This window comes from Pocillopora damicornis, chromosome 1 (genome assembly GCF_964200805.1).
Source record: "Pocillopora damicornis chromosome 1, jaPocDami1.2, whole genome shotgun sequence".
Classification (NCBI taxonomy): Eukaryota; Metazoa; Cnidaria; class Anthozoa; order Scleractinia; family Pocilloporidae; genus Pocillopora; species Pocillopora damicornis.
In genome coordinates, this window is record NC_142670.1 from 28806922 (window position 1) to 28830687 (window position 23766).

General features: G+C 38.3%; 1 protein-coding gene and 2 long non-coding RNA genes across 23 annotated transcripts; all 3 read left to right on the forward strand.

Annotated features, from left to right (window-relative positions):
* Positions 1-319: 319 nt before the first annotated feature.
* Positions 320-17167, forward strand: LOC149053154 (uncharacterized). 8 transcript variants are annotated; one of them, XR_016188333.1, is made up of 4 exons: positions 320-425; positions 1092-1185; positions 1787-1908; positions 2347-2457. It is a non-coding gene; the product is annotated as an uncharacterized LOC149053154 (long non-coding RNA). The 8 variants fall into 8 exon arrangements; XR_016188332.1 differs by lacking the exons at positions 1092-1185; positions 1787-1908; positions 2347-2457 and adding exons at positions 7137-7233; positions 7832-7953; positions 8393-8498 and having other exon boundaries at positions 328-425; XR_016188334.1 differs by having other exon boundaries at positions 343-425; positions 1089-1185.
* On the forward strand, positions 14292-17172 carry LOC113677704 (uncharacterized). 14 transcript variants are annotated; one of them, XR_016188344.1, is made up of 4 exons: positions 14292-14426; positions 15149-15245; positions 15846-15967; positions 16402-16507. It is a non-coding gene; the product is annotated as an uncharacterized LOC113677704 (long non-coding RNA). The 14 variants fall into 14 exon arrangements; XR_016188365.1 differs by having other exon boundaries at positions 15149-15242; XR_016188338.1 differs by having other exon boundaries at positions 14306-14445; positions 15146-15245.
* A 3925-nt stretch (positions 17173-21097) lies between these two features.
* Positions 21098-23733, forward strand: LOC113677705 (melatonin receptor type 1A). Its single transcript, XM_027194541.2, has one exon. The coding sequence runs from the start codon at positions 21562-21564 to the stop codon at positions 22582-22584; it is 1023 nt and encodes a 340-aa protein (XP_027050342.2). The 5' UTR covers positions 21098-21561; the 3' UTR covers positions 22585-23733.
* Positions 23734-23766: the final 33 nt, after the last annotated feature.

Sequence of the window (23766 nt, forward strand, 5' to 3'; positions counted from 1 at the left end):
CTAACGACGACTTTACAGATTTTTTGGCTCGTTTTTGACAAACAGATATATGAAAGCTAAAACTAACGATGCATTTAAATGGCATGTACTAGCCATGGTAACTGTTTCTTGCGATTGGAAAAAAAACTCTACATCAATTTTGTTATCATCGAAGCAAAATATAGAAACATGTGCCATTAATCGCTCACACAAAAACTTGTAGAAAATAACGAAACTGTTCTTTGCCCCCAGAGAAAATATTTGAGGCGTTATTCTCATACCGTTTTCATAGAAGCATTCTTAATTCGCCATCAAGTATCCTTGGTAACCACTACCTCACTTATAAAACCGAAGCACCCAGTTCTCCACAAGCTATTCTTCAACTGAAGGAAGTTTGAGGACTTTGAGTTGATCGTTCCTGTGACAAGTGGGGAAAACATTTAACAGTTAGGTGTATATAAGAATTTACCTTAACTTTCCTTGGGCTTAACTAAAACGGTGTTACTGGCGATCCTAGGTTTTTGAGACTGATATATGGAAGAAAGTTCTCCATTTTTTTTTAATTGAGTTTTCTTTGAAAACACTGAGATAACGCCCAAAACGGCAAACGATACAATAATGAATAACAGGTTAAGGTTTAACGTTTAGGTAACCTTTTAATCACGCCGTCCCTGACCCAGCTCTTAAGCTGAGGGAGGGAACATTGGGATTTCCGTTTTCGCCTATTTTGTGAGTTTTCTTTTTTTTTTTTTTGGCACTGCACATTGTTGGTACTCTGGGCTTGGTTTCTTGTTTTTCAATCGGCTTTTCTCTTCCTGAGCTTCCTTTTCCAAAAGTATAAATAGATAAATTAAAGAGACTCTCAGAGACGTTCAGAGGAGAACCTTTGGTCTCCTGTATGGTTGGTTGTTGCAGGCAGAATAAATGCGCGGCTATAGAATATCAAGCCTTCTACCAAGTGCTAGGTCACAGAGTCGATCAAATAAGTGCGTAAAACGGATCAAGTACTTTTTGCAACTGTCCCATTTGGCTAAGCTAGCCCATCTATTTTTCGTTTCGTGTTCATTTAGGGAGACACTAATTGTTTGCTGAATGTATCTTTTTCTCAGTAGTTGCTCAAAATGTCTATTCTGGCAAAGTTCTTCATTTTTGTGTTGTTAAGTGGCATGGTTTTGGGCGGAAAAATCCATGAAGATTCGCCTGAAGGTAGTGAGCTTTTCTTTTCTTGTTTTTTTTAAATCATAATTATAAGAAAGGTATACATTATTATTAGCCAATGAGAACTCAAAGTGGAAAAAAGCAAACAGCCTAAGGGCGGGAAAACGCGGATGACCAAGCAGTATCTGATTGGTTCAGAGGATGGCGCGAGTTTTCTGGGCCAATCACTGAGCAGAACTAAGTAAAACCAAAGCAATTGCAGATTTCGACACTCAATTGAAAATAGTTCGATCAAGTCAAAAATTGAAAGCTAAGAATACCCAAATACTAGAAAAAACATTCCTCTGTGCTGATGACCTTCGCTTAAACAGTGAGTTTCCATATCGGCGTAGGTATGTAAGCATTTGTACGTTGTTTTTCTCATCGTGGACGAAACATCGCAATCAGAAAAATTTGTTGTACGTCGAAATGTCGCAGCCTTTTTCATCTTTCCCATAGCATGGTTTTCAAGTAATTTTTTTCGCACAATCCTCCATCTCGTCCAGTAGTCTTTATTCGTAACGCCATGTTATCTGTAGGAGCAACTCAACTGGATGTATTCAAATAATCTTAAAATCTATAGCTATATTCTATATTCGTTTATAAACAGAAACACATCATCAGGAGAAGCGAATGACATGCATGTTCTTTTGTGAGGAAGGACCGATTTGTTCCTCTGGGCTCCTCCCGACAGGTGACTCCTGTCTCCAACCATGGGAAGTCTGCTGTCCGGTGAGGTTTCTATAAGTGTCATTGCAGAGAAAACGAACCAACCAACTTAACTGGTCAAATGGGTTTAAAGCGAGATTCGACTGAGTCCCGTAAGACCAAACTAGAGTCATCACTTAAGCCAATCAGGACAATGAAAGAGACCCAAAAGAACCCATGAGAGCCCACTATGGTTTTTGTTTTTTTGGTGCAGTTGGGTTGCACGAGTTACAATGACCATTTACTAGAATCGAAACAAAATCATTAGCCAATCAAAAAAAAAAATGGAACATATCACAAGGAGCTATTGCAAATCAAAGTAACGATAAGCACATTAGCTGGGAAGCAGGTATAAGCGAGTGGTCTAATCGCTTTTAGTTTGAGATATTTATTCATCGATAGCTTCGTTTTACAAGTTGCGTTTATGTTACCTGACTCTCGTCTTTCATTTTGTTTTCACAGTGAGAAGTCATTTCCATATGATATGAGGCTATTTAGCCCTCTCAATCAGTAAACGAGTTGAAACTATAATCGTTTTCAGTTGACCAAATAAAATAAAAGCATGTAAAACGCTGATGTCGTTCGCTGGATGCTTGTCTTTTCAAATCCCCCAACAGCGCTCTCCTCCCCCCCCCCCCCCCCCCCCCACCACAGGCGTAGAGGGGTCAAATATTTTCAAAATTCGTCTTAGTCCATAACAGCATAAAAAACAACAAGGCTAATTTCAAGCCATCTTGACCGAACAAACATGGCCACTATCTCAAAGCTTACCGCATCTGTTACTTAGAATACCGTATTTAACCGCCCTGAAACGACACTAGAAATTACTCACAACTTAAGATATAGTGCCACCAAAAATGCAAGCTCCGCGATGAACGAAACAAATATATTATTAGTATAAATATAATATGCTAACACATTGACACCTGAACCACCCGTAACCGTCCCTACCTCCCTTACTAAGCAAAATTTTGTCCCCAAACTTCTTCTATGGTTAAGAGATTAACAAACCAATCAGAATCCTTCGTTTGCAAAAATATTTCCATGGCTTTAGGGGGTACTAGAGGGGCATCATTCTATGTGTTCACACTAAATGATCAAATATTTGAAAATAAAACGGCCGACCTTCCAAATTTTTAAGTCGGATTTTTCGTTCCTTTGCGATCGAGTTAGACCTTGTGAAACTCGTAATATAAAGTAGCAATGCTATAGAATACTTTCTTTGGAAAATAATGGACGTCAAGGTCTTAAAGGTGACAGAATAAACTCTCGAGTCAACGACATTACGGTTCTCTAAAGCGATGCGAATATTGTGGCTGTAAACCGAATACCGAGCTTTCCGACTTCAAGCAGGGCCTAGCGACAATTTGACGACTCCATTGCCCAGTAAATATTACGTTTGACTAACAATGCGTTCAAAAAGTATTGTTTAATGGAAGATTTTGCGTCAAATCGTAGTACTTTCAGAATTTTCATCATAACGTTACGCAATTTGGTGCTGTGAAGTCAACTAAACAACGATCTAAGTATGATGAGTTTTACGGCGTGGGCTTTGTGCGCGTAAGAAATTCGTACGTTTTTCGCTTATAACAGCAAATCAAGAATTGTTTTGAATAAAACTGTCGTCCCGAAATATCTCTTGGTCATTTTCCTCTTGCTTCCTATTGATAGATACCATGAAACTTGAGATTTCTTCACACACGGAAAATTTGCATAATTCACTTTGAAATTTGATCCGCATGCCTATTTACACACACGCGAAAATATTTAATTAGCGATTTTAATCTCTCATCTTGAGGAAAAAATCAATCGCGGAACAAATAATCACAGCAATGCGACAGATAAACTCCTTTGGGGTGGGCAAATATTTCCTTGGATGGGTGGATTGTGTCAAGATTAGTAGTACCAAATTGAATGGCTCACTATTGAATTGCTCACCAAATAGGATGGGTCACTATTGAACGGTTCACTTTAAATTGAATGGGTTTCTACCAAATTGCATGGCTCACCGCGCATTTAATGCTGGGCCTAACGCAAGGAGCCTGAGATATACTCGGCGCCAGCCTCTCGCAGGCCATATCTTTTAAGTTGCGCTCTCGCTAATAGCGGTCCCCTCGACTACCTGTCAAAAAAAACGTTTTCTTTCATATTTTGCCCCTCAAAAGGATTTAGGACACATGTTTCAAAATTAGTCGCCACATGCCAAAATTGATTTTTGGCCAGATCATCCGTGTGGACAGCTATTATAAGTGAAAAGTTCACAGGTTTTATTGAGCGCGCTGCGACTGCAATCATAAGGCTCACGTTATTTTCTCTAGCTGCAAGTTACAAGATGTATTCAAGCAGTTTACAGACAAAATATGGAAACTTCGTAAATTGGATAAAAAAAAAAGAACATATCAGTGCATAGTTCATACATAAATATAATCATTGATTGCTTTAAACTCACCAGCTTTCATCCAACTAAAAATTCCTTATTATCTTATTTTGTGAAGCCTGATATGATAGGACAGGAAAAATCTTGAGTCTGTGAGCAACAACTAAGGATGTTTAGGCTGTGGAGCTCCTTCTCCGAGCCAGTTCTATAGTGCGTTGTCTCACTTCTTAAATGGTGAAGATCTTAAATCTCTTGCACTTACCTTTTGTTAAACCAATAGGTAAAGGCTATAACGCTCAAAACGTCCGCTTAGAAACTATTTACGGTGGTCAATTCACGTTATCAACTCAGCTGATAAAACTTAATTATCTTTTTAACTTTCCCCAACTACCCAGCACCGCAGTTTCTCTAGAAAATCGCTCCCTTTATCCTCCTTGAATAAACGTATATGTCTATAAGCTTTTCTGTTTATTTGCTGAGAAGTGGAGATCTAGAATAATCGATGAATGTAAGCAATCACCTTTTGCATTGTTATCAAAGAAACCAAGTTAAGCATGATTTTCTAGACGACGGGATACCATAAAGAAAGTACCTCCCGAACAGAACACCATTTTCCTTAAAGGTAACTAATTTCCTTTTGTAACATAAGATCCTTTATTGAAATAAAATTTATACGATTTTGGTGGAAAAATAGGTTTTGATATCACCACGAGTTTTCAATTTGTATAACACCTTTACATGTATGAAATTCATATCTTTGCACTGCGGTGAAGACACTGATTTAAGAGATCCTCGCAGCTATGAAGACGACTGAACTAGTAGTTGAAAATAGGACCTGAAAAAAAATTTAATTTTCTTTAGGTCCTATCTTCAACTAGTAGTTCGCAAAGGTCATGGGTTCATATCCCGTCCGGGCCTGAATTTTTCCATATGTATAACACCTGTTAGTTATGCTGGTCAAAATCGTGATTAAAATAAATTCAAACCAAAAACAAAACAATCCAAACAAAACAGAACAAAAAATAATTGAAGCTCACTTTGAGGTCTTTAAAGAAAAGAAGTTACAAATTAAGAGCTAGATCGAGTCTGAAACGAAAAACTTTTGTGTTTGAGAAACTTTCCTTCGTGTCGCAAATGATCTCTTATTTTAAAAGCTTGTTATATTTTTTGTTTTTCATTTTTATTACAATTATACAAGCCATTTCAAAAGTGGAAAAAAGTATCACAATCAAGAACTGAAAAAAAGCTAATTTTGTGGAGTTAATTGCTTTTTAGGTTGCGATCTTCTCTACACACGAAATTGCTATGGTAACACCACATCCCTCTTTTAGCTAAGCGTGCCTGAAACTGTGCGGCAAATTCAGCGTGATCTGCGGCATTTTGTAATGATCACGCATTTTGAAATAATTTACGCATAGTCGTAGCTCGTCATCAAATTCAACAATACTATTTGATTTCTTTATTGTTTCTATGCTTTCGTGGCAAAAGTCGAGATTAGTACAATTTCGGTCAGGGTGTTATTTCAAATTGCGTACACCGACAATTATTACATGCCGGAGCACTAATTACAAAGTGTGTAGGTCGTCTTTATTACAAAATGCCGCAACTATTATATCAAAATGAGCAAGTTATTACAAAATGCATTCTTTATTTCAAAATGCGTCGTTGTGAAAAAATGTGGCAGGACACACTGAATTCGAATTGAAATCGCCCTATCAAGATTATTTTTTCTTAGATGTATAAAACTAACGACGACTTTACAGATTTTTTGGCTCGTTTTTGACAAACAGATATATGAAAGCTAAAACTAACGATGCATTTAAATGGCATGTACTTGCCATGGTAACTGTTTCTTGCGATTGGAAAAAAAACCCTACATCAATTTTGTTATCATCGAAGCAAAATATAGAAACATGTGCCATTAACCGCTCACACAAAAACTTGTAGAAAATAACGAAACTGTTCTTGGCCCCCAGGGAAAATATTTGAGGCGTTATTCTCATACCGTTTTCATAGAAGCATTCTTAATTCGCCATCAAGTATCCTTGGTAACCACTACCTCACTTATAAAACCGAAGCACCCAGTTCTCCACAAGCTATTCTTCAACTGAAGGAAGTTTGAGGACTTTGAGTTGATCGTTCCTGTGACAAGTGAGGAAAACATTTAACAGTTAAGTGTATATAAGAACTTACCTTAACTTTCCTTGGGCTTAACTAAAACGGTGTTACTGGCGATCTTAGTTTTTGAGACTGATATATGGAAGAAAGTTCTCCATTTTTTTTTGTAGTTGAGTTTTGTTCTAAAACACTGAGATAACGCCCAAGAGGTGGTTTCTTTTAAAACGTATTCAATCGATGTGGTAAACGATGAAATGATAAGTATCGCGTTAAGATTTAACGTTAATGTAACCTGTAACCTTTTAATCACGCCGTCTCTGACCCAACTCTGAAGCCGAGGGAGGGAACATTGGAGTTTCCGTTTTCGCCTATTTTGTAAGGTATTTTTTTTGTTTTTTTGCACTGCACATTGTTGGTACTCTGGGCTTGGTTTCTTGTTTTTCAATCGGCTTCTCTCTTCCTGAGCTTCCTTTTCCATAAGTATAAATAAATCAATTAAAGAGACCCTCAGAAACGTTCAGAGAAGAGGCTTTGGTCTCCTGCATGGTTGGTTGTTGCAGGCAGAATAAATACGCGGCTATGGAATATCAAGCCTTCTACCATGACCTAGGTCATAGATTCAACCAAATAAGTGCGTACAATGGATCAAGTAGTTTTTGCAACTGACCCGTTTGGCTGGGCTAGCCCATCTGTTTGTCGTTTTGTGTTTATGTAGGGAGACACTAATCGTTTGCGGAATGTATCTTTTTCTCAGTAGTTGCTCAAGATGTCTATTCTGGCAAAGTTCTTCATTTTTGTGTTGTTAAGTGGCATGGTTTTGGGCGGAAAAATCCATGAAGATTCGCCTGAAGGTGGTGAGCTTTTCTTTTCTTGTTTTTTTAAATCATAATTATAAGAAAGGTATACGTTATTATTAGCCAATGAGAACTCAAAGTGGAAAAAAGCAAACAGCCTAAGGGCGGGAAAACGCGGATGACCAAGCAGTATCTGAATGGTTCAGAGGATGGCGCGAGTTTTCTGGGCCAATCACTGAGCAGAACTAAGTAAAACCAAAGTAATTGCAGATTTCGACACTCAATTGAAAATAGTTCGATCAAGTCGAAAATTGAAAGCTAAGAATACCCAAATACTAGAAAAAACATTCCTCTGTGCTGATGACCTTCGCTTAAACAGTGAGTTTCCATATCGGCGTAGTTATGTAAGCATTTGTACGTTGTTTTTCTCATCATGGACGAAACATCGCAATCAGAAAAATTTGTTGTACGTCGAAATGTCGCAGCCTTTTTCATCTTTCCCATAGCATGGTTTTCAAGTAATTTTTTTTCGCACAATCCTCCATCTCGTCCAGTAGTCTTTATTCGTAACGCCATGTTATCTGTAGGAGCAACTCAACTGGATGTATTCAAATAATCTTAAAATCTATTGCTATATTCTATATTCGTTTATAAACAGAAACACACCATCAGGAGAAGCGAATGACATGCATGTTCTTTTGTGAGGAAGGACCGATTTGTTCCTCTGGGCTCCTCCCGACAGGTGACTCCTGTTTCCAACCGTGGGAAGTCTGCTGTCCGGTGAGGTTTCTATAAGTGTCATTGCAGAGAAAACGAACCAACCAACTTAACTGGTCAAATGGGTTTAAAGCGAGATTCGACTGAGTCCCGTAAGACCAAACTAGAGTCATCACTTAAGCCAATCAGGACAATAAAAAAAAGAGACCCAAAAGAACCCATGAGAGATCACTATGGTTTTTTTTTTGGTGCAGTTGGGTTGCATGTGTTACAATGACCATTTACTAGATTGGAAACAAAATCATTAGCCAATCAAAAAAAAAATGGAACATATCACAAGGAGCTATTGCAAAATCAAAGTAACGATAAGCACATTAGCTGGGAAGCAGGTATATGCGAGTGGTCTACTCGCTTTTAGTTTGAGATATTTATTCATCGATAGCTTCGTTTTACAAGTTGCGTTTATGTTACCTGACTCTCGTCTTTCATTTTGTTTTCACAGTGAGAAGTCATTTCCATATGACATGAGGCTATTTAGCCCTCTCAATCAGTAAACGAGTTGAAACTGTAATCGTTTTAACCAAATAAAATAAAAGCATGTAAAACGCTGATGTCGTTCGCTGGATGCTTGTCTTTTCAAATCACCCAACAGCGCTCTCCTTCCCCCCCCCCCCCCCCCCCCCCCCCCACCACAGGCGTAGAGGGGTCAAATATTTTCAAAATTCGTCTTGGTCCATATATAACAGCATAAAAAACAACGAGGCTGATATCAAGCCATCTTGACCGCACAAACTTGGCCACTATCTCAAAAACTAATGAAAGACAAACAAATGTCTTCACAAAGCAAAAACGTATCAAAGATTGTAGAACAAAAATGTATTGAAGAGAGCAGAAAAGTATTTTTTGTCACGAATGTGTTAGGAACGGTACGTCTCCTGTCTTAGAATTAGTCAGAGTTCAGCAACAAATATCAATCATCTCGAATCGCAAACATTTGTTCAAAGAAGATACGTTCATAGTATGTAACTTTGGCGGGTGGATTGTGTCAAAATTAGTAGTACCAAATTGAATGGCTCACTATTGAATTGCTCACCAAATTGGATGGGTCACCATTGAATGGCTCACTTTAAATTGAATGGGTTTCTACCTAAATGGATGGCTCACCGCGCATTGAATGCTGGGCTTAACGCAAGGAGCCTGAGGTATACTCGGTGCTAGCGGTCCCCTCGACCACCTGTAGAAAAAACGTTTTCTTTCATATTTTTCCCCTGAAAAGGATTTAGGACACATGTTTCAGAATAAGTCGCCACCTGCCAGAATTTATTTTTGGCCAGACAATCCGTGTGGACAGCTATTATACCGTATTTATTTGGCTATAAGCCGAGCGATTTTTACACAAATTCACGCCAATATTTGGTAAAATCTGATCTATAGAAGAGGGTTCGGCCTATAGCCGAGATTTTTCCTAAAACAAAACTTTTTCGACTTATTAGAAAAATGATGAATGAGCACGAATTGGTTTATAAGCCGAGCGAAAATAAATAAAATAAACTCAGGGTACAGCATGTTGGTCATAAACTTTTTTATTTTGTGGTGGCTCTTAAAGGAGCCGTTTGTTTGTAGTTGAAGCGACCTGTTCTTACTGCTCGTCGCCCTACTGTCGGTATCGAATTCATCATCCATTTCCTCATCTCAGATTGTTTACTTAGTGGCGTTTACTAAGTTTTATTGACTCGGTAGGATCACATTAAATTCATGTTGACTGTGATATGTCGCTTTTAGTTCAGTAGCCTAAATTAATATGAATTAATTATCGGTTAATGCTGTGCAATTACGTGTGTTTCCGGAGAGATAAATCTTTCCTTCTTATACTTTTCGATCCTTCTAAATATTCATGACAGTCAGTTAGTTTCTTTTGTGAAGTCTCTGTCTTTTTATGAAAATTGCGTTCTAAAATAGGTCTCAGCCTATAGCCGAATGTTTTGGTTTAATTTTTCGTGATGATGCCGCTGAGTTTACAAATTGGAAGTTTGGGGTCTCGGCTTATAGCCAGGATCGGCTTATATCCAAGTAAATACGGTAAGTGTAAATTTCACAGATTTTATCGAGCGCGCTGCGACTGCAATCATAAGGCTCGCGGTAATTTCTCTTAGTGCAAGTTACAAGATGCATATCAAACTCATGGGGTACAAATAGTCTTGACATGAATGTAGTGACCACGCCCACTTCAACACCCCACTCAAATCGAGTGTAATTTTCGAATGTTTTACCATCGTGCGGATTCTCTACGGAAAAAGCACTCCATGTACCTCTGAAATATTAAACTATAATATTGTGGCTTTCTATTTCGCTAATTTTCTAACTTGAAGGTAAAGTTTTTCCCTCGTCATTTTTATCTTTTCTCCGAGCGGTTGCGTGAAATTAACAAGGCGTTTTTGATCAAAACACGACCGAGCGAAGGGTCTCGGGCGATATCTCTTTTACGCAGGCGCAAATTAAAAATGTACCGCCAGAATAAAAAAAAAAGGAACAAATTTCCTTTGTTTTGATATGTAAAGTGTCGAACAAAAAGCACATTTACCATCGTCAAATCGCGTTTCAAAACAGCTACATCTTTCTCCTTTTGATTTTTCCTGTTTTGTAAGCGTGAAAGCAGTAGGAGAGGGATCGGGAAACTCAGAAAGCGCTTCGGGAATTAATCTGCCATCGTTTACTTACAAGAGAAACAAGTAAGATCTGTGAAGTTCGTTGAAGTATGAAGTCCAAATAAATGCCTTTTTAAAGCTTGTTTGCTGGATTTTTCGTAAACTTCCCTGATTAATTTTTCGTTTCAGCTTACTAGTCTATACTATTTCAAAGCAATGTCAAGACGAAGACGGAGAACCATGAGTCAGTCCTTTCAACAATCGTAAACAAAGTGTTTGAGCAATCAGGTATACGAGGTGTAATAATCAATAGCCGCATATCAGAAGTCTTCAGAAAGAAAGTATTCTGCCTTCAGAAAGCTGTCAAGAAAGCTAATAATCGTGGCGGAAGGCAATTAAACGGGCCCTCGGTATCGATTTAATATCATATCGATCTCAATATCATGCAGTTTTGTATCTTTCTCCCGTGGATTCGCCTTTCTAACGAGGGTGTATGTTGAGAATTCATTGCAAAATCGCTTTGTGTTTTTTAATTTCCCTCTTCGACCTGTCCGCCATTTTGAAAATTCGTAACGTGGAGCATGCGCATTACGTGGGCTTTGTGGTTGCGTACACCTGGAACCGAGAAAAACAAATGTTCGTCGCACTGGGGAAAGAGTTTGATATGGTTCAGTCAGTTTATAAACAAAATATGGAAACTTTGTAAACAAAAGCATATTAGTGCTAGCTAGCTTTCATCTAACCATCATTTTAAAAATCTGTTTGCTAAATTTGTGCTCGTGTAAAAACTCATTTGCATAATCAAAAAATTCCTTATTATCCTATACACGAATAAGCATAGTGTTTCATGAGAAGCTAGAGATGATCCAGTCTGCGCTTTTGGATGGGCGTCAACGAAGCTATTTCATCAATCAGATTGAATAAACTCTGTTGAAAAGAACTTCTGTCCTGAGGACTCACATTTAATTTGCGTACATCGTAAGCCCCTTTATGTTACTTAAATATATAATAAAATAGAGACATTTTACTCTAGAAATGTATTATGGAATCTGCCCTAGAGCAGAAATCGCAATGGTTGTTGGTTGCAATATCAAAGTTCTTGAGTTCTTTTAAGTAATGATTATCTTGTGTAATATTTTAGATAAAAATTGCACGAGTTCTTTGTCTTTAGTAATCTGATATATCTTGGTAAAATTGCTTCGCCAGTCAAGAGAAGTTTTTGAGAAAATTTCTTTCCATTTCTTTTATTCCAGTGGGTTCCGACACAGAGCACTCATTAAACGAAAAACAGAATTAAAAGAAAGAGAACTTATAATTTTCAATAGTTTGCACAGTTAAACAACTTTCTTTCCGATCTATTTCTCTTGTCTCCTCGCCACTTTCGAGAAATTCGTCCATAAAAACCTTTGGAATATAGAGCGTTTTCTTTTTGTTTACTCGTTCTCTTATTGTTCGTCAACAGTTTCAAAGCTGACGTTTTGAGGGTTAGCCCTTCGTCACAGCGAATGGAGAAATCTTGGGTTGTGTGTGTGTGTTTTGTATGCAGAAAATGGAGCAACGCTATTTCACCCTCCCCTTACCCCCCCCCCCCCTTTTTGTTGTTTAATGACTAGTCCCTTATCAGGGCCCAGTATATGGTTCCTAGTACGCTGTCTCACTTCTTAAATGGTGAAGCCCTTTAATCCCTACACTTTCTTTTTGTTAAACCAATAGATAATGTCAGCAGATCTTGAGTTAGAAGTCTACAAGGACAACTGAATCTGGGGTCATTGTTGATCAACAAAAGAAGTTTTGTTGTAAATATTCTGTTCATTTTAAAAGCAATAGAATATATGCATTACAAGGCACTGAAAAGTGAATGATTCTTTTTCGTACGTTAGGAATGTTATATATGTTATCATACAAAAATATAAATGACGAGAAGTTTAAGTTCTTATGCGTTTATGTAAATTGACTGGGAAATAGCTCTTGCATTTTTGTTTACACTGACTTGAGAATGTTTGTGTCATTCGCTCTGACAAAAGGATATGACGCTTAAAACGTTCGCGTAGAAACGGTGGTCAATTTACGTTATCAACTCAGTTGATAAAACTATGTTATCTCTTTAAATTTCCCTAACGATGCAGCACCGCAGTTTCTCTAGAAAATTTCCCCCTTCATCCTCCTCGAATAAACATATATGTCTACAAGCTTTGCTGTTTATTTGCTAAGAAGTGAATATCTAGAATAATCGATAAATGTAAGCAATCACCTTTTGCATTGTTATCAAAGACACCAAGTTAAGCATGATTTTCTAGACGACAGGATGTCGTGAAGAAAGTACTTCCCGAACAAAACACCATTTTCTTTGGAGATACCGAATTTCCTTTTGAAACGTAGGATCCTTCATGGAAATATAATTACTACAATTTTGTTGGAAAAATAGGTTTTGATATCACCATGAGTTTTCAATTTGTATAACACCTTTACATGTATGAAATTCATATATTTGCACTGCGGTGAAGACACTGATTTAAGAGATCCTCGCAGCTATGAACACGACTGAACTAGTAGTTGAAAATAGGACCTGAAAAAAAATTTAATTTTCTTCAGGTCCTATCTTCAACTACTAGTTCGCAAAGGTCATGGGTTCATATCCCGTCCGGGCCTGAATTTTTCCATATGTATAACACCTGTTAGTTATGCTGGTCAAAATTGTGATAAAAAAAATTCAAACCAAAACAAAACAAACCAAACAAAACAGAAAAAAAAATAATTGAAGCTCACTTTGAGGTCTTTAAAGAAAAGAAGTTACAAATTAAGAGCTAGATCGAGTCTGAAACGAGAAACTTTTGTGTTTGAGAAACTTTCCTTCGTGTCGCAAATGATCTCTTATTTTAAAAGCTTGTTATATTTTTTGTTTTTCATTTTTATTACAATTATACAAGCCATTTCAAAAGTGGAAAAAAGTATCACAATCAAGAACTGAAAAAAAGCTAATTTTGTGGAGTTAATTGCTTTTTAGGTTGCGATCTTCTCTACACACGAAATTGCTATGGTAACACCACATCCATCTTTTAGCTAAACGTGCCTGAAACTGTGCGGCAAATTCAGCGTGATCTGCGGCATTTTGTAATGATCACGCATTTTGAAATAATTTACGCATAGTCGTAGCTCGTCATCAAATTCAACAATACTATTTTATTTCTTTATTGTTTCTATGCTTTCGTGACAAAGTCGAGATTAGTACAATTTCGGTCAGGGTGTTATTACAAATTGCGCAGACCGACAATTATTACATGCCGGAGCACTAATTACAAAGTGTGTAGGTCGTCTTTATTACAAAATGCCGCAACTATTATATCAAAATGAGCAAGTTATTACAAAATGCATTCTTTATTTCAAAATGCGTCGCTGTCACAAAATGTCGCAAGACACAATGAATTAGAATTGAAATCGCCCTATCAAGATTATTATTTTCTTAGATGTATAAAACTAACGACAACTTCATAGATTCTTTAGCTGGTTTTTGAGAAACAGATATATGAAAGCTAAAACTAACGATGCATTCAAAGGGATGTACTTTCCATGGTAACTAGTTCTTGCGATTGGGAAAAAACCCTACATCAATTTAAAGTTTGTATGATGGTATCATCGAAGCAAAATATAGAAACATGTGCCATTAATCGATCACACAAAAACTTGCAGAAAATAACGAAACTGTCCTTGGTCCCCAGAGAAAATATTTGAGGCGTTATTCTCATACCGTTTTCATAGAAGCATTCTTAATTCGCCATCAAGTATCCTTGGTAACCACTACCTCACTTATAAAACCGAGGCACCCCGTTCTCCACAAGCTATTCTTCAACTGAAGGAAGTTTGAGGACTTTGAGTTGATCGTTCCTGTGACAAGTGAGGAAAACATTTAACAGTTAAGTGTATATAAGAACTTACCTTAACTTTCCTTGGGCTTAGCTAAAACGGTGTTACTGGTGATCCTAGTTTTTGAGACTGATATATGGAAGAAAGTTCTCCATTTTTTTGTAGTTGAGTTTTTGTTCTAAAACACTGAGATAACGCCCAAGGGGTGTTTTCTTTTAAAACGTATTCAATCGATGTGGCAAACGATAAAATAATAAATAACAGGTTAAGGTTTAACATTTAGGTAACCTTTTAATCACGCCGTCCCTGATCCAGCTCTTAAGCCGAGGGAGGGAACATTGGGATTTCCGTTTTCGCCTATTTTGTGAGTTTTCTTTTTTTTTTTTTTTTTTTTGCACTGCACATTGTTGGTACTCTGGGCTTGGTTTCTTGTTTTTCAATCGGCCTTTCTCTTCCTGAGCTTCCTTTTCCAAAAGTATAAATAGATAAATTAAAGAGACTCTCAGAGACGTTCAGAGGAGAACCTTTGGTCTCCTGTATGGTTGGTTGTTGCAGGCAGAATAAATGCGCGGCTATAGAATATCAAGCCTTCTACCAAGTGCTAGGTCACAGAGTCGATCAAATAAGTGCGTAAAACGGATCAAGTACTTTTTGCAACTGTCCCATTTGGCTAAGCTAGCCCATCTGTTTTTCGTTTCGTGTTCATGTAGGGAGACACTAATTGTTTGCTGAATGTATCTTTTTCTCAGTAGTTGCTCAAGATGTCTATTCTGGCAAAGTTCTTCATATTTGTGTTGTTAAGTGGCATGGTTTTGGGCGGAAAAATCCATGAAGATTCGCCTGAAGGTGGTGAGCTTTTCTTTTCTTGTTTTTTATATCACATTTATTAGAAAGGTATATTTTATTATTAGCCAATGAGAACTCAAAGCAAGAAAAAGCAAACAGCCTAAAGCGCGGGAAAACGTGAATGACCAAGCCGTATCTGATTGGTTCAGAGGATGGCGCGAGTTTTCTGGGCCAATCACTGAGCAAAACTAAGTAAGACCAAAGTAATTGCAGATTTCGACACTCAATTGAAAATAGTTCGATCAAGTCAAAAATTGAAAGCTAAGAATACCCAAATACTAGAAAAAACATTCCTCTGTGCTGATGACCTTCGCTTAAACAGTGAGTTTCCATATCGGCGTAGGTATGTAAGCATTTGTACGTTGCTTTTTTCCTCATCGCGGACGAAACATCGCAATCAGAAAAATTTGTTGTACGTCGAAATGTTGCAGCCTTTTTCATCTTTCCCATAGCATGGTTTTCAAGGAATCTTTATCGCACAATCCTCCATCTCGTCCAGTAGTCTTTTTTCGTAACGCCATGTTATCTGTAGGAGCAACTCAACTGGATGTATTCAAATAATCTTAAAATCTATTGCTATATTCTATATTCGTTTATAAACAGAAACACACCACCAGGAGAAGCGAATAACATGCATGTTCTTTTGTGAGGAAGGACCGATTTGTTCCTCTGGGCTCCTCCCGACAGGTGACTCCTGTTTCCAACCATGGGAAGTCTGCTGTCCGGTGAGGTTTCTATAAGTGTCATTGCAGAGAAAACGAACCAACCAACTTAACTGGTCAAATGGGTTTAAAGCGAGATTCGACTGAGTCCCGTAAGACCAAACTAGAGTCATCACTTAAGCCAATCAGGACAATGAAAGAGACCCAAAAGAACCCATGAGAGCCCACTATGGTCTTTTTTTGGTGCAGTTGGGTTGCATGTGTTACAATGACCATTTACTAGATTGGAAACAAAATCATTAGCCAATCAAAAAAAAAATGGAACATATCACAAGGAGCTATTGCAAAATCAAAGTAACGATAAGCACATTAGCTGGGAAGCAGGTATATGCGAGTGGTCTACTCGCTTTTAGTTTGAGATATTTATTCATCGATAGCTTCGTTTTACAAGTTGCGTTTATGTTACCTGACTCTCGTCTTTCATTTTGTTTTCACAGTGAGAAGTCATTTCCATATGACATGAGGCTATTTAGCCCTCTCAATCAGTAAACGAGTTGAAACTGTAATCGTTTTAACCAAATAAAATAAAAGCATGTAAAACGCTGATGTCGTTCGCTGGATGCTTGTCTTTTCAAATCACCTAACAGCGCTCTCCTTTCACTCTCCACCCCCCTCCCCCCCACCACAGGCGTAGAGGGATCAAATATTTTCAAATATTAAAAATTGCTCGATCAAGTCAAAAGTTGAGAGCTAGGAATACAAAAATACTAAAAAAAAACATTCCTCTGCGCTGACGACCTTTGCTTAAACAGTGAGTTTCGATATCGGCTTGGGTATGTAAGCGCCTATAAAACCTTTTTCCTCACCGTGGACGAAGCATTGTATTCAGGAAAATGCGTTGAACGTCAAATTCTCGTAGCTTTTTTCATCTCTGCTATAGCATGGTTTTCAAGCAATTATTATCGCCCAATCCTCTATCTGGCTCAGTAGTCTAAGAAATCCCTCTTTATTCGCAAAGCCACGTCATCTTTTCAAAAGATTCAGCAAGAGCCGACTCAACTGGATGTATTCGAATAATCTTAAAATCTATAACTAAGATTAAAAAAAAACCATCCATCCCTTATTCGTTTATCAGCAGTAACACACCATCAGCAGAAGCGAATGGCATGCCCGTTCTCTTGTCAGGAAGCACCGTGTCCTTATGACTTGTACCCGACAGGTGACGCCTGTTATACTCCGTGGGAAGTCTGTTGTCCGCCTACGGTAAGGTTTCTATAAACGTCAGATTGCATAAAAAACAAGCTTTAGTGGTCAAATCGGTTTAAAGCGAGGTTCGACTGAGTCCCGTACAACCAAACTAGAGCCATCACTTTAGCCAATCAGGACAATGGAAGAGATCCAAAAGAACCATGAGAGCTCACAAGGATTTTTTTCCGCGCAGTTAGGTTGCACGAGCCTCAAAGACCAATTACAAAAATCCAAACAAAATCATTAGCCAGTCATAAAAAATGGAACATATGAAAAGGAACTATTTTAAAACCAAAACAACGACAAACGCAGCGGGAAGCGGGTATAAGCGGGTATAAGCGAGTGGTCTAACCGCTTTTAGTTTGAGATATTTAGTCATCGATAGCTTCGTTTTACAAGTTACGTTTATGTTACCAGACTCCCATCTTTCATTTTGTTTCCACAGTGAGAAGTCGTTTCCATATGACAGGAGGCTATTTAGCCCTCAGTAAGCGAGTTGAAACTGTAATCGTTTTGACTAAATGAAATAAAAGCATGTAAAACGTTAATGTCGATCACTGGATGCTTGTCTTTTCAAATCACCCAACAACACTTTGCTTTTCCCCCCACACCACAGGCGTAAAAGGGCCAAATATTTTCAAATTTCGTCCTGATCGATAACAGCATAAAAACATCGAGGCTGATATCAAGCCATCTTGACGGAACGAACATGGCCACTATCTCAAAAACTAATGACAGACAATGAAATGTCCACACAAAGCAAAAAAGTATCAAAGATTGCACACACAAAACGTATTCAAAAGAGCAGAAAAGTATTTTTGTTACGAATGTGTTAAGAATGGTACGCGTTTCCTGCCTTAGAATTAGTTATTGTTCAGCAAGAAATGGCGATCATCTCGAATCACAACCGTGATTAAAAGATAATTTTATGGGGATGGTTTGTGTCAAAATTAACAGTACTAAATTGAATACTTTAAATTGAATGGGTTTCTACCAAATTGGATGGCTTACTATTGGATGGAATGCATGGCTCACCGCGTATTAAATGCTGGGTCTTACACAAGGAACCTGATCTATACTTGGCGCCAGCCTCTCGCAGGCCATATTTTTTAAGCGGCGTTATTGCTAATATCGGTCCCCTCTACTTCCTGTCCGAAAAAAGATTTTCTTTCATATTTTGTCTCTGAAAAGGGCTTGGGACACGTGTTTTAAACTTAGTCACCACATGCCAAAATTGATTTTTGACTTGACCATCCGTGTGGACAGCAATCGAAATGCTGGGTCTAACACAAGGAACCTGATCTGCTGATATATACTTAGCGCCAGCCTCTCGCAGGCCATATTTTTTAAGCGGCGTTCTTGCTAATAGCAGTCCCCTCGACTTCTTGTCCAAAAACAGGTTTTTTTCATATTTTGCCTCTAAAAAGGGTTTAGGACACGTGTTTTAAACTTAGTCACCACAGGCCAAAATTGATTTTTGACTAGATAATCCGTGTGGACAGCAATCGTAGATGTTAATTTCACAGATTTTATCGAGCGCGCTGCGACTGCATTCATATAGGTCACGGAATACTCTCTTGCTGCTAGTTACAAGATGTATTCAGTCAGTTTACAGACAAAATATGAAAAATTCACCTGAAACCTTATTCATACTAGTGTCATCAGAGGAGAGCCTTTTCTTCGACCTTTATTTGTATATCAAAAACTAACCAATTTGTAGGAAAGAATCATCGAAAAGGAAAGTGGTAAATTGGGCTAAAAAAAAAGCATATCATTGCATAGTTTACAATAGTAATAGGACCGGGTGGAGTCCATTTCGGTCTGTAATCATACTCGTGAGGTTTTGGATGAAAAATAGATCCCTGGCTGTTCTAAAACATTGCATAAACGTGATAAGTCGTAGGCTTGCATAACTTACAAAGCAAACAAAGGTGATCCCAAGGCGCCTCTTCGATGATTTTCGCTTAATGCAGACGTCGACCACGCCATGTAAAAAAAGAGTAAAATTTAGTATAATTCAGGTTATTACAGACATACTGTGTAGCAAACGAGTTCAAATACGTTACGGTGTTATTTACAAAACAACACGCATACACTCGGCAAGACTTCTTGCCGTTTCTTCCGAGATTTAGTACACGGAACGCAATGCACTGGCCCTCCTTTCTGCAGGAGGATCAAAATATGGAATTTTGACCATTTCCAGAATTTTCAAACAGTTTTAATAGTCCATTATCATGGGCAAAATATACGAGTGAACTTTTTTTCGACGGGAAGTCGAAGGGACCGCTCACAGCGAGGGCGGCACTTAGAAAATTTCGCCGGCAAGAGACTGGCGCCGATTATACATAGGCTCCTCGCGTTCGGCCCAACACTCAATGTGCGATGAGCCATTCAATAGTGAAAGTTATCCAATATCTGGAAGAAAGCCATCCAATATTTGGTAGTGGGCAATCCAGTGTGTCAGCCACTCAATTTGGTCAGTCATTTCAAAGTGAACCATCCAACATTTGGTAGTGAGCCATCAAGTTTAAAAGTGAGCCACTCAATAGTGAGCCATCCAATTTGTGAGTCATTCAGTTTGGAGAGCCATTCAATTTAGTGAGCCATTTAATAGTGAGCCATCCAATATTTGGTAGTGAGCCATCCATTTTAAAAGTGAGCCACTCAATAGTGGGCAATCCAATTTGTGAGCCATTCAATTTGGTGAGCCATTTAATGTGAACCATCCAATATTTGGTAGTGAGCCATCAAGTTTAAAAGTCAGCCACTCAATAGTGGGCAATCTAATTTGTGAGCGAATCCAGTTTGGAGAGCCATTTAATGGTGAGTCATTCACTTAGGTACTACTCATTTTGACACAATCCACCCACAATATACGCATGCAAAGTCGTACAGGACACTCGAAACTGCCAGCTTCGCAACTTACCCTCTGACAGGTTTACAGATTTTCTATAATTTCATTAACTTCATTTTATCAAATTAGAAGAAAACAACTTGCCTTCGATATTCTTCTTTCCCGAAATAAACTGGATTTAACCGCAAACATATCCTGTAGTTAAAAAAAAGCAAAAGGCAACGATTGTAGGAAAAAGAGCATTTCACTTTGTGATTTAGCTTGATCAGATCACCTGCATGATTTGTTCTTCCCTTCCTCCGCCCTTCCCTCTTAATTAAACGTGTTAGAACTCTTGTTTCCATTCGACATTTTCCAGTATCGTAATCATGAGGTAAAACAGGAGCCACATAAGAAATTTACTGACTATGTGATATAGCATGTATAAGCTTTTCTCAAAAGGAATATTACACGGAATATTTACACTTGTGTATTTTGCATATAGAGCATCATAAAACATTATCTCACATCGCGCTGGCCTTTTCCACACTTCATTTTTTCCGTTTTCTTTCTCTTTTTTTAATCAAAATGTAAACGAAATATGTTTGAATTCTTGTTTCCGGTGTATCGCGCCTTTAATTTGATCCACTGATACCCATAGTTACATTTTAAAATATTATTCAAATTTTGTCGCTGGCCAAACTCTAACGCAAAGTTTATATATGCAAAGCTCAGTGAAACGGTAATTGTCGTTTACAATTGACGAAATACGTTCAGAAATGAAAAGGGAATAATTATATGTTTGAGAAACCTAAATGGATAGTACAAATATTATGTATTGCCAACAGGTTCAGCCTGATTATATTGCTAAATCGGGACTTAATTATTACCAAACTTCTGCGCACTTCCGTGACACCGGTGTAAACTTTCAGAGGTCCTCTAAGTTGGAACTGAAAAAGATCTTTAATTGAACAACATTTGAGGGGAAGACATTTCGGGGACGACAAGTGCGTGTGCGATTAAGTGATATATTTACTTTGTAAATAAATTCGCTTAAGGTTCGATTTGCATATATAAAAAGACGGTGATAATTGTTTTTCGTTAGCTGTAAGTTATACTGAAGCACCGTCATTTGTAAGCTTTTCATGATAGGGTGGCCGCCAGAATAACAATATCACAAATGAGTACCGACAACTGTTTGACAGTTTTATTTCCTTCAAGCTGACAAGTTCGCTGCCAAATCACTATCTTTTTCTTTTAAAATGTCCACGGAGTGTTGGCGTAGCACAGTGGAGGTACTTAATTTTCTGAAGGTGCCAAGCAGGTGCTGTATTGCTTATAACATTTTCTCACGATTTGTTGGTGGTTAAAGAACCACTGATTCGATGCACAGCTACATTTGAGGCCAATTCAAATCTAGAACACTAAATGGACTCCTAGCAAACTACAGTGTGATTCTAATGATTGCACACTGGATACTTAGTACTGAACGCCAGGTTTAAAATTATCTGCGGCAAACAATTTCATTTGTTTTAATTGTTGTCAAACGTTGCTCATTCTATGTTCTTGCCTCATCATGGATTTACTCGAATCGCTTTCTCACGAACTTGCCAAAAGAGGTAACCATCTGCTCTGGATTGAAACAGTAATGTTTAGCATTATAAATGTCGCAGCTTTCCTTGGAAATCTGTCAGTCTGTTACGCGGTCTACCGAAACCAAAGACTCCGCACACTTTCCAATATGTTCGTCGTCGCGTTGGCTGTGAGTGATATTCTTATGTCAACCTTTTGTATGCCATTTTCTGTTGTTACTTTGATTCGAGGCCAGTGGATCTTTGGTGACAGCTTTTGCCGGTTCCATGGGTTCGGAGTGTTTACATTTGGACTGGCATCTTTGCACACCATGGGATTAATTGCTGTCAGTCGATATTTCTGCATCGTAAAACCTGAGAGGTACATCGTGTTATTTAAAAAGCAAAGAATTCTTCTCTACATCGGTGTTGTCTGGTGTACCGCTTTCATTGGTTCCGTTCCACCCTTTCTATTCAGTCATGGTGGGTTCGAATTCCAACCAGGCAAGGCCATGTGTTTGTACACATTCGACACCAACATAGCCTACACCGTATTCATCGAATGCGTCTACGTCGCGACACCTTTGACATTAGTAATAGTCTGCTATGCAAAAGTGTTCTACACGGTGTCACGATCCAATCAAGTTTTCTCATTGGAAAATAACCCCCAGGTGCTAAGAGCTAACGTCGAAGAAGCAAAAGTCACCAAAACTTTAGCAGCAGTGATGGCTGGTTTTGCTTGTTGTTGGCTTCCAGTGTGCATCATCGACTACACTGATGCAGCCTACGGCGAACCCACTCTGCCCAGACAAGCTTACCTTACATACGGTTTCTTGGTCTATCTGAGCAGTACAATCAACCCGTTCATTTATGGAGCCACAAATAAGCATTTCAGACGACAATACAGAGTGATTTTTAACAACATGTTTTGCATGAAAGTATGTCGCTGCTCCGAAACGTTTGACGCGGACTATTCCAGCGATTGTCGAAGACACGGCCCCAAGGTACAGATCACAAGCTTGGCATAAATCAACCGAAATATTGCAAACGATTGAACGAGAATTTGACATTTCTTTAGACTTTTGGACTAGTTGAAGCCTACTTAGTGCCATTGTCACCTTCATGATGCAAAGTCAGCTTACAGACTCGGGAGTCAGCTTAGGAGTTTTGTGGCTCTGCTTGTCGAACCTTGTCAACGCTGATTTCCTTTAGCATGAAGCGAAGCATGTAATGCTTCTTCCCCCCTGGATAGCATGCCATTCCATCACTTTCCCATCAGCCAAGATTTTTAAGCTTCCCCAACTGTTTTCTAGTGGCTTATTTATATTCCTACATATAGAAGAAGCATGGTGGGTATTTGGTGTCATTGGAAAATAACACGACAACCTGATCAGGGCATCACGCCGTAGCCTACCGTCGTGTTACCTAAAATATCTTACAACATCTGTCATGAATATGAAGTTGTCGGCAAATTTCAGCACCTTTCCTCCAAGGGGGCCAACTATCACCGACATAGACCTGTGACTATCATTGTGCTTCACCCAAGTATTCGTCCTCTCAGCTACACAATATTATCTGCTTTTCATAGTTGGACGAGATGACTTTTTTCCTCGTGTGATAGATTTTTAAAGTGCAGCATTTCAAAGGATGATCGACGCGCTCATGGTTGGAAGTACTAACCCTAAGCAAAGTTCTGGGTTGAAACCCATGCATTATCATATTCCGGTAATGAAGACCGGACACGTTTCCTACTGTAACTATATGTTTTAACAATGACATCAGGACTTTCCCTACCCAAGGAAGACTAGCTTGGAGCTCTCAAACGAATGGAATTTAACTCAAAAAGGACACAGCCTGAAGATTGAAACACAGACTTTTAATCTACCTTTCACTTAAAGGAATATCGTGTAAAAATCCGCAAAAAATCGGTAATAACGCTCTATTTGTAACAACTCTGGCTTTCTTTGCATCACCCTTAAAATATAACCACAAAAGTGAATCATGCACATCCAAATACAAATCTAAATCAAATCGGTTGTCAAAGGGGTGAAGACTGTAAAAGTTTAAAAACTTGTATAAGAAGCAAAAAACGAATGTAAATAGAATGTTCAATATATAACTTAAAACAAGAGATTTTGTAAAAACTCTTGCTTAAAAATACAAAATTGGTTTAACGCTTCCTGCACACAAGTGCTGTGTGGGTTACGCAA